This window comes from Nicotiana sylvestris, chromosome 12, assembly GCF_000393655.2.
Source record: "Nicotiana sylvestris chromosome 12, ASM39365v2, whole genome shotgun sequence".
NCBI classification, from domain to species: domain Eukaryota; kingdom Viridiplantae; phylum Streptophyta; class Magnoliopsida; order Solanales; family Solanaceae; genus Nicotiana; species Nicotiana sylvestris.
This window is the reverse complement of record NC_091068.1, coordinates 14,982,028-14,993,692: the sequence shown is the minus strand read 5'-3', so window position 1 is coordinate 14,993,692 and position 11,665 is coordinate 14,982,028. Positions and strand designations below refer to the sequence as shown.

General features: G+C 36.1%; 1 protein-coding gene across 1 annotated transcript; it reads left to right on the top strand.

Annotated features, from left to right (window-relative positions):
* Positions 1 to 603: 603 nt before the first annotated feature.
* LOC104221730 (pectin acetylesterase 8-like) lies at positions 604 to 5,716 on the top strand. Its single transcript, XM_009772849.2, has 13 exons — positions 604 to 907; positions 1,237 to 1,358; positions 1,835 to 1,917; positions 2,439 to 2,568; positions 2,654 to 2,733; positions 2,845 to 2,931; positions 3,027 to 3,151; positions 3,258 to 3,318; positions 3,422 to 3,475; positions 3,554 to 3,631; positions 4,213 to 4,318; positions 5,049 to 5,194; positions 5,332 to 5,716. Exons 2-13 carry the CDS (start codon positions 1,238 to 1,240, stop codon positions 5,467 to 5,469), a joined length of 1,209 nt encoding a protein of 402 aa, XP_009771151.1. The 5' UTR covers positions 604 to 907; position 1,237; the 3' UTR covers positions 5,470 to 5,716.
* Positions 5,717 to 11,665: the final 5,949 nt, after the last annotated feature.

Below are 11,665 nucleotides of genomic sequence, written 5' to 3'. Positions count from 1 at the left end.
TTTGCTTTTTTACTTTCTTTCTTTATTCTGTTCGAAAACCCCTTCTACATAAGCACTTTATTCTTTTTTTTTTTTGATTTTTAATCCTCAGGTTCACCTTTACTTATCCACTATAATAAAAGTATATTTTTTTATTTTACTTTTAGCACTAATTATATTATTTGCAAAATTATTTTTCAAGACTGTTTGAAATGCTATCGTTATTAGGGATTATATGGTGAAATACATATTAAAATTATTATTTCTTAAAGGACGTAAGAAGTCCAAATTAGACACATAAAAGTGAATGAATTTGGCTGTTGTTATTGCTTCTTTTTTCATTGCTTCTCCATTATTATATTTTTGCTTTTGGAAAAAATACTTTTGAATAACTTTTGGAAAAAATACTTTTGAAAAGATTCTTATTCTACCATATAAATAATAAATAAAAAAAGCATGTTAAGATGTATCTTTTCTTGAGATAAGTGAATTTTTGTGAATTGAATGATTTTTCTTGGATTACTATTCATATATACATTTGCTTCTTTACTAAAAAAATCTTTTAAAGAGGCTTCCTAAATTTTTTCCCTTAAATCTCAAACAAACAATATTGTTGGAAAAGTTTTTACTTTACAGTCTTCCAATAGAATTAGACACTGTGTAAATGTTACAATATCAGATCAACCTATTAAAGTATATTAATTATATTAATAATAGTGTGAAAATTTTACAACGTAGTGGATATAATTAGATTTCTTTTTTTTTCTTTTCAGTATATATATAAGCTTCTACTTTCGAGTCTCGACTAACATCTGGTTTTGGACCATTGTTTTAGCTCCAGAAACAAGATACATAATTGGATTTACTACAGACTTTACATCAAATAATCTCAGTTTTGAGATTTTCTTCAATCTCTTTTGTATTCCAGGTACTATATAGAAGTATAATTTCAATTCTATTTTTAGTAAACTTTTGTTGATTCTGATATGGATTTATAGATTCTTGTTTGCTCTTTCTTTATCATAGATTTTTAGTTTAAAAAAAGGGTAGCATTAAATTAATTTTCAAGGAATGAAATCTTGAGACATTGATTTTACATGCTAAATATGGTAAATATATGAAAAAATTCTGAATGAAGTGTCACCGCTTTCTTTTCTTTGTTTCACTTTTTCTGTCAATCTTTAGGATCTTCTGCATATATATATTTTTTTGGTTAATTATGTTATTGATTGTAATTTTTCATGAAATAATTTGCAGAATGGTTAAAAGGGCAATGCAACAATGGCTACGTGTAATAATTACTTTGCTTATTCTTTTAATAACTGAAGGACACCCTGTTGATATTACTTATCTTCAGAGTGCTGTTGCAAAAGGAGCTGGTAAGAATTTTTTTGAATCAAAGTGATTATCTTTTTAATTTTTTGTCTAAATAACTCTAAGCAGTGGCGGATCCAATATGGAAGTCGCGGATTTGGCAAGAACCCGCGACTTCTAACTCAACCTTAAGTGTATATATATGTGAAAAACAAGGGTAGATAGAGTTGAATATACATTTTAGTACTTATATTTGAAGCTAGAACCAGAGGCGAACTCAGGATTTTTATGCGATGGGGCACCATTATTTCTTTTATCAGTGTCTCTTAAAGGCTTTTAGTGTTCGGGTGCCAAGTTATTCATATGATCATTTTTTAAGGTATACAATTTCTACCGAAGTTTACACCTCAATGGTACAAGTAAGTCCGCCTCTGGCTAGAACACAACAACGTCTAAATCCTGAATCCGCCACTGACTATGAGAAAAAAGAATTCAAAAATGTAAAAATGTGTTGATTTTGATGCCAATGATATGTTTGCAGTATGTTTGGATGGGAGTCCACCAGCATACCATTTTGATAAAGGATTTGGAGCAGGTGTTAACAATTGGTTTATCCAACTTGAGGTTTGTTTCTTAATTCACTATAAGTTTACTAGTCCAATTTTTAACAGAGTTAAGACTTGGATTTCTAGGCTCTATAGTTCATAATCTTATTTCTGTCCAATAATTGGCCTTTTTACTTCAATTCAATTTCTGGTAACTAGTTATGAAAAGCACTTGAAGTTGGATTATAGGTTTCTTAATGGTATAATATAAATAAATTGATTGCTCGGATGCAGTGGTGGAGCCAGGATTTTCACTAAGGAGTGTCAAAATATACACACACGAATAAGTCAAGTGGATTCAACCTATAGTATATATGCACAAATATTTTTTTTACCCAACTACATAACATAATTTTTTGACGACAGGGTGTCAATTGAGAATTGACACCTCTTGGTTTTAGGTGGCTTCACAACTGCTTGGATGACTAGAACAAAGAAGAATTTGGACATAATTTAAGTGAATTCTGTGAAATTTTTTAAAATTTTAGTTTGTTTTTATGAATTTGCATTTGAATTCATCCTATGACTTTGGAATTTCAGGGAGGAGCATGGTGCAACAATGCCACGACTTGCCTTTCCCGTACAAAAACACGATTAGGATCATCTAAACTTATGGTAAAGACAGTGTCTTTTTCAGGGATTTTGAGCAACAAGGCTAAGTTTAACCCAGGTGGAGCTTTACCCTTGTCTTATCTACATGGTTTTCGTGCCTGTGTTTTATATTCTTCTGATTAACAGTGTTTTGGAAATTGTAGACTTTTACAATTGGAACAGAATTAGAATCAGATATTGTGATGGATCATCCTTTACTGGTGACGTTGAAGCAGTCGATCCGGTAATTTTATTGTAAATACTATAATTATTGATTTGATATAAATAACAATACTGTCCTAGTCTGCTAATATGAAAGATTAATTTTAGAGTTGAATTATTTACATTGATTCAGAGAACAAAAGTATACTACAGAGGAGCCAGGATTTTTTCAGCTGTTATGGAGGATTTCTTAGCAAAAGGAATGAAGAACGCTCAGAATGTACGATGCATCAATTGATCACAAATTATTGGAGATAGTTATACACTCATCGTCCGATGTTGTTTAGTTTCTAACAGAGTGTTTTCTAATTGTAGGCTATTCTTGCTGGATGTTCAGCTGGTAGTTTGGCTGCAATTCTACATTGTGACAGATTTAAAGGCCTCCTTCCACCGGGCGCTAAAGTAAAATGTCTTTCAGATGCTGGTTTCTTTATCAATGCGTAAGCGTTCTTGTTGTTTTTTTTAAATGTTTGGGGCACTCTCAAAATTAGCAAGAAATTTAGCTTTCCTCTTTGCTACTGGTAAAATTTGCTTGTCCGTTTGCAGGAAGACTATTTCTGGTGCGTCTCATATTGAACAGTTCTACAGCGATGTTGTTAACACACATGTATGCTTACTTTTATCATATATTCTGCTGGTCTTTATGTCACTGAGAAAGTTTATATATTGAGTTTTGCTCGTCCTCAGTGTGTTGCATTATCTTGATTCAGGGTTCTGCTAAGAATTTGCCTCAATCATGTACCTCAAGACTAAAACCGGGATTGGTAAGAGGAGTTATTTTCAAAATAATTTTCCCCTTAGTTGATGCATCTTATGTGAAAACGCCAAAATTTATGTTGCAGTGTTTTTTCCCACAAAATGTCGCGCAACAAATCAAGACACCTCTTTTCCTGGTAAATGCAGCCTATGATTCCTGGCAGGTCAGTGCGTCTCTGATTTCTCTTTTTAGTTTCTCTTCCTTTCCGCAATTTTCCAATTTCTATGAAGTATTTAGAATGAAAAAGGAGAGTCTTGGTGTAACTGGTAAAGTTGCTGCCATGTGACCAGAAGGTCATGAGTTCAAGTGATGGAAACAGCTTCTTGCAGAAATGTAGGGTAAAGTTGCGTATAATAGACCCTTGTGGTCCAGCCCTTCCTTGGATCCCGCGCATAGCGGAAGTTTAGTACACCGGGCTGCCCTTTTATTTGGAAAATGAGACTAGGCCGTCTGGTAATGTACTACAATTTCTTTGACAAGTTGTGGTTTATCCGAACTGCTTACTCTATTCTTATGAGACAAGTTCTCTTTATCACTGTCCTATAATGTGTTATCGATAATATTAATGTAGGTAAAGCATTGCTAGCATTTTGTTATTTGGTTATAGCTGCAATAAAATTCAGTCTTCACTATATCAAAGTAATGTTTTATATAGATATATATCATATATGTACATATATATGAGAATAATCTTGCTCTTTAAATAATTGATTTTTGCTTACTTATTATTTTTAAAATATTCAGATAAAGAACATTTTAGCCCCTGGTGTTGCTGATCCTCGTGGAACCTGGCGCAACTGCAAGCTTGACATATTGAAATGCTCGTCCGCTCAGCTCGAAACCATGCAAGGTCAAGATTCTTAAGCCCTTTTCCGAGCTTTCATGCTAAAGTAACAAACAGAAAAAAAGGCTGTTCTTTATTACATTAGAAAGTTGACAGGCCAGAAAAATTCGGTCATAGGAATTTAGAACCCGTTCAGAGTAACAACAATATGGAATAAGGCCGTCCTTTGTGACTAATACTTAAATCTAAAAAATAACTAGTTATAGCAAGCGTGAAGGTGCGAAATCATTCTATGAAATATGTTCATTTAGAACGATACAAACAGAAGGCTCAGTTTCCTTCGAGGGTGGATCTACCTTAGCCCTAGCGGCATCACGTGACACCACTTCGTTGAAAATCTTTACTAATTATGTATATATAATTCAAATGAAAAAACAAGAAAAGAGGTGAAATATAATAGGTGACACCACTTGTCACAAAGAGGCGTCTAGCTTATCTGGTCAAAGCTTGAAGATTTTTGTGCAGGGCCGTGAATTCGAACCTGTGTAGCCTCATTCTATGTTTCAATACGTTTGTACTACTTGACTAGCACATAGATTTTTTGAATTGGAGGGATGCTGCTTGTGTTATATCTTTTTCCTGATTGTTTTTTTAAACATGATATTATTACAATAATTTTCTTATTTGTTCATGTCTAAAATGGTGACACCGCTTACAAAAACTCCTAAGTACGCCCCTGGTTTCCTTGTAAGGTGTACTTTGCTCTTTATGTCTAATACATGGAGTTATTTTTCAGGTTATAGGAACGAGTTCTTAAAAGCGTTAAACGGGCTTGGACCATCCTCAACAAGAGGGTATTACATCAATTCGTGTTATGCACATTGTCAAACAGGAACACAGGAGACATGGCTAAGGGATGACTCTCCGAGATTAGCTAGCACGGTATGCAATCCGGGCAGTAAAAACTATTTTTTGATATTAGGTTTATTATAAAAAAATATTCATAGTTTCAATATCTTTTACTTCTGTTTTCCTGTTTTAGTCAACCATTGACACTGCTAAAACATTGCATTCTGCAGACAATTGCCAAAGCAGTTGGAGACTGGTTTTACGACAGAAATCGATTCCAAGAGATTGACTGTCCTTACCCTTGTGACAAAACCTGCAAAAATCGGAATTTTGAATCGGACGTTCAGCCGGTCGATATGGATTTATAGGTTTATTAATGGAAGTTATTCTCTGGTTTATTAATATACGGGCTTTCAATTTTCCAGAAAGTGAGAAAGAAAAATATTGAATTAGAGAAGTTATGCATCAATTGCTTTACAATAAGGGAAAGCCAATACTGCACAGAATTGTGTGCTCTGGTATCCCCAAGAGAAACTATTATGGATCTTTAATTTGAGGTCAATATTATGTATCTTGTTATAATGTAAGAGTTAGTAATTCAGCTTTTATATCAAATTTTATGCTATGCTTTACTGTTCAGTAAGTAATCTATCTATATTATATTAAAAGTACGAAGGCCCTTAGCGAAATGTCGTTCGCCTTTTTTACCCCTTTTGAAAATAGAGTTCACACTAGACAAAATAATCATTTAATTATCTTCCTACTATTTAGGGATTTTAATTCAACTAAAATTTTACTAATTAAATCTTTCCTTATTTAAAATATGTGAGAGATCCTAATATTTTGGGACTATATATTCCATTATGATTTTAGCTTATATAATAATTATAGAGCATGGACAATTAAATACAATATAAATATGGAAAGTTTGAACTATCATCAAAAACAATTATCTCACTCATAGACGAGTTTTCATAGGTAAACGCTTACCTTTTACCAAGAATATTTCATAATCTTAACATTAATATATTCACAATCTCAAGGACAAAATCAAATACAATCCTCTACTTATGTAACAACCCGATCGTTCGTTCTGAGAGTTACAGCCCTATTTCCCCCATCTATGCTTAATTATATGTTGTTCAGCTGTGTTGAGTTGTATCGAATTGGTAAGTTTAGGTTCAGAGTAGTTTTGGAAGTTTAGAAGTTCTTAGGATTGAATCAGAGGTTGATTTGGTGTTTTGGTGTTGTTTTGGATGTTCTGGAGGTTCGACTAAGTTCGGGTAGTGATATATAACTTGTTGTAATTATTGATTGAGGTCCCGAGTGCTTCGAGTGAGATTCGGATAGGTTTGGGTTGTGTTGCGCTTGTTTTTCTTATGTTTAGACGTTGTTTCTTCAAGCATAAATGATATCATATTGAACAAATGAGCTCTGATTTCTTTTTTGATTGAAGCATTAGATTCGTATCGTAATTACGGACCCTTAGCAAAAAGAATCGTCAAATTTGGACATCGTATAAGGATTTATGGTCATTTTACTAAGAATTAGATTGCCAGATTTTTCAGATTAATTACGAAATTGCCACTGATGACGTATTTAAAAAATCTGCATTATTTGCAAATATTAAAACCTACATACCTCATTCATTATAAGGTCAAATTGAGTGATTCAAAAGCCTAACTTGACTAGAATTTCACAAGAAATCCATTGAAAGCATAAAATACGAGTTTCGGGATTATTTGGCATGAGAAACGAGGCAGAATATCTGGCAGAAAAATATATAATACTAGAGTTTGTTCATTCGGTCATATTTTGAGTTGGGGAGCTCGGATTTGGGCGATTTTCACCATAGGGATTGGGGTAAGTGTTCTTTACTCGGTTTTGATTATATTTCATGAATCCATCTTCATTTTTGGGATTTGATTGCTAATTTCAAAGTGAAATTGAGGGAGTTAGGATTTAAGTTTTGGAGAGTTTTAAGTGAGGATTTGAGGGACCAAACGGAGTCCAATTTTGACAAATTTTATATGGTTAGACTCGGGAGAGGACGGGGATTATTATTCTGCCATTTTTGACTAATTCAGAGATGTGGGGCCGAGGGATGAATTTTGGCCGATTTCGGATTTTTGGCATATTTTATAGTTTTTATTGTGGAATTCGATTCTTTAGCACACGTTGATGGTATTAATCTGATTATGGTTAGATTCGGAGCTTTTAGAGACCGAGTTCAGAGACGAGGGCATTCCGGAGTAAGATTTTACGTTATTGAGGTAAGTAACAGTTTTAACTCTGGCTTTGAGGGTATAAACCCGGAGAAATTGACATCATGTGATTGTTTGGCGGTGAAATCCATGTTAGGTGATGGGCATGTGGGTTTGCACCACGAGGGATTGAAACTTGGTCCGTCCCGCCCGTGAGGCTGTGAGGCCTAATGGCTATTATCTGTGGTTATGTATTTACTTGTTGTTGAACTTGTTTGCCTTCATGTTAGAGATCATGCTTAGGCATTATTCATGCTCACATTATTTGTACTCAGTCATAGACATTATTGTACATGTTTACCTCAGTCACTATTATTTTGCTGATATGTTGTGATACTTGATGTGGGTTGTGTCCCCTTATTGGTGGTGCATTGTGAGGCTGGAGAGGTATATGATTGAGTGAGGCCGGGGGCCTAGTTGTGAGGATATTAATACCATAACGCATGAGTTGTCCGCATAGCACGTGAGTTGACCGTGCGAGTCCAGGTATTGATACAATAGCACGTGAGTTGACCGTGCGGATCAAGGTATTGATATGATGGCATGATTAAGTGAGGCCGAGGGCATGGTTGTGAGGATATTAATACCATAGCGCGCGAGTTATCCGCATAGCACGTGAGTTGACCGTGCAGGTCCAAGTATTTGATACCATAGCGCGTGAGTTGTCCACGTAGCACGTGAGTTGACCGTGCGGATCCAGGTATTGATATGGTAGCACGTGAGTTGTCTATGCTTAGCGCTTAGGATTTGGGAGCCCCTCCGAAGTCTGTACACACCCCAGTGAGCGCAAAGTGTTGAGTGTATTGAGTGTTGAGTGCGAGTGTTGAGTGATGGAGTGACTTTGCTGTGAGGTTGCATTTACTTTTGTTGTTGCTGCATTTAACTGTTAAATTTCTTTGTGGCATTTATTGAGTTATGGAATTTACCTATTTATTCCTGTTATTTTTTAAAATTGTGAAAAATAAATAATTGGACTGTTTTGCTTAGCTCGTCACTACTGCTCAGTTCCTTAGTTATTTTTGTTACTACTGAGTCGGTTGTACTCATACTATACCCTGCACTTTATGTGCAGATCCATGTGAGTTAGAGCGTGGCGATAGTTGATTTCAGGCCGGCTATTTGTGGAGATTGCACGGTAGCTGCCAGCGTCCGCAGGACCTTGTTACTCCTTTTGTCATTTCTTATTTTGGATAGTTAGACAGTTTATATATCTTAGTTTATAGTTTTAGACGCTCATGACTTAGTGACACCCCGATGTTTGGGGCTCGTTTTCTTATTTTATATTATTTATATTTAGAGTTGGTTTAGTTTATTAGGAATTAAATTATTGGAAATGTTTTATTAAATTTTTATAATCAAATTAGTAGTAATATTTTAGAAATAGGCTTGCCTTGTAACACGATAGGCGTCATCACGACCATGGTGAGATTTTGGGTCGTGACAAGTTGGTATCAGAGCCTAGGTTACATAGGTCTCACGAGTCATGAGCGGGTTTAGCAGAGTCTTGCGGATCGGTACAGAGACATCTGTACTTATCTTCGGGAGGCTGCAGAACCTTTAGGAAAATTTCACATTCTTGAATTCTTATCGTGCGGTATTGATTCAGATTGAAGAGTAACTCTTTGAATTCCTTCCACGCATTCGTATGCGCACGTAAGCGCTTGGTATCAGTTGTGTAACGATGGCTTGTGATTTCCTGGATGAGGTACGAGATGCGATTTTTGTGTGTTGATGTTGGGCCAGTCTGGAGGACTTGAGGCCGAGTTTGATTGAAGATTGAGCACTGATGTGTTGATTATGTGACCGTGTGCTTGTGAACCTATATGTCCAGTAGTATCCCTATTAGTGGAAATGGTGGCCGGATGGATACGTGATGAGCATGATGTGACCGTGAGATGAGTTCATATGATTTGAATGTGACGAGAAGGTATTGCTGAAGGTTTCACCTATTTGAGACTCCAAGTATGTTTTTAGACTCGTTCGAGGACGAACGTTTGTTTAAGAGGGGGAGGATGTAACGACCCGGTCGTTCGTTCTGAGAGTTACAGCCTCATTTCCCCCATCTATGCTTATTTATGTGATGTTCAGCTGTGTTGAGTTGTATCGAGTTGGTAGGTTTAGGTTCAGAGTAGTTTTGGAAGTTTAGAAGTTCTTAGGATTGAATCCGAGGTTGATTTGGTGTTTTGGTGTTGTTTTGGATGTTATGGAGGTTCGACTAAGTTCGGGTAGTAATATATAACTTGTTGGAATAATTGATTGAGGTCTCGAGGTCTTCGAGTGAGATTCGGATAGGTTTGGGTTGTATTGCGCTCGTTTTTCTTATGTTTCGACGTTGTTTCTTCAAGCATAAATGATATCATATTGAACAAATGAGCTCTGATTTCCTTTTTGATTGAAGCATTAGATTCGTATCGTAATTACGGGTCCATAGCAAAAAAGAATCATCGAATTTGGACATCGTATGAGGATTTTATGGTCATTTTACTAAGAATTAGGTTGCGAGATTTTTCATATTAATTACGAAATTGCCTCTGATGGCGTATTTAAAAAATCTGCACTATTTGCAAATATTAAAACCTACATATCTCATTCATTATAAGGTCAAATTGAGTGATTCAAAAGCCTAACTTGACTAGAATTTTACAAGAAATTTTATTGGAGGCATAAAATACGAGTTTTGGGATCATTTGACATGAGAAACGAGGCAGAATAGCTGGCAGAAAATATATAAAACTAGGGTTTGTTCATTCGGTCATATTTTGAGTTGGGGAGCTCGGATTTGGGCGATTTTGGAGGTGATTTTCACCATAGGGATTGGGGTAAGTGTTCTTTACTCGATTTTGATTATATTTCATGAATCCATCTTCGTTTTTGGGATTTGATTGATGATTTCAAAGTGAAATTGAGGGAGTTAGGACTTGAGTTTTGGGAGTTTTAAGTCAGGATTTGAGGGACCAAACAGAGTCCGATATTGACGAATTTTATATGGTTAGACTCGGAAGAGGATGAGGATTATTATTTTGCCATTTTTGAACGATTCTGAAATGTGAGGTCGGGGGCCGGATTTTGGCCGATTTCGGAGTTTTGGCATATTTTATAGTTTTTATTGTGGAATTCGATTCTTTAGCACATGTTGATAGTATTAATCTGATTATGGTTAGATTCGGAGCTTTTGGAGACCGAGTTCATAGACGAGGGCATCCCAGAGTAGGATTTTACGTTGCTGAGGTAAGTAACAGTTTTAACTCTGGCTTTGAGGGTATAAAACCTGGAGAAATTTATATCATGTGATTGTTTGATGGTGAAACCCACGCTAGGTGATGAGCGTATGGGTATGCACCGCGAGGGATTGAAAATTGGTCCGTCCCGCCCGTGAGGTTGTGAGGCCAAATGGCTATTATCTGTGGTTATGTATTTACTTGTTGTTGAATTTGTTTGCCTTCATGTTAGAGATCATTCTTAGGCTTTATTCATGCTCACATTATATGTACTCAGTCATAGACATTATTGTACATGTTTACCTCAGTCTCTATTATTTTACTGATATGTTGTGATACTTGATGTGAGTTGTGTCCCCTTATTGGTGGTGCATTGTGAGGCTGGAGAGGTACATGATTGAGTGAGGCCGAGGGCCTAGTTGTGAGGATATTAATACCATAGCGGGTGAGTTGTCCGCATAGCACGTGAGTTTATCGTGCGGGTCCAGGTATTGATACTATAGCGCGTGAGTTGTCCGCGTAGCACGTGAGTTGATCGTGCAGATCCAGGTATTGATATGATGGCATGATTGAGTGTGGCCGAGGGCCTGGTTGTGAGGATATTAATACCATAGCGCGTGAGTTATCCGCGTAGCACGTGAGTTGACCGTGAGAGTCAAAGTATTTGATACCACAGTGTGTGAGTTGTCCACGTAGCACGTGAGTTGACCGTGCGGATCCAGGTATTGATATGGTAGCAAATGAGTTGTCCGTACTTAGCGCTTAGGATTTGGGAGCCCCTCCGAAGTCTGTACACACCCCCAGTGAGCGCAGAGTATTGAGTGTATTGAGTGTTGAGTGTTGAGTGCTGAGTGCGAGTGCTGAGTGATGGAGTGACCTTGCTGTGAGGTTGCATTTACTTTTTGTTGTTGCTGTATTTAACTGTTAAATTTCTTTGTGGCATTTACTGAGTTATGAAATTTACCTGTTTATTCCTGTTATTTTTTAAAATTGTGAAAAATAAATAATTGGACTGTTTTGCTTAGCTCGTCACTACTGCTCAGTTCCTTAGTTATTTCTGTTACTACTGAGTTGGTTGTACT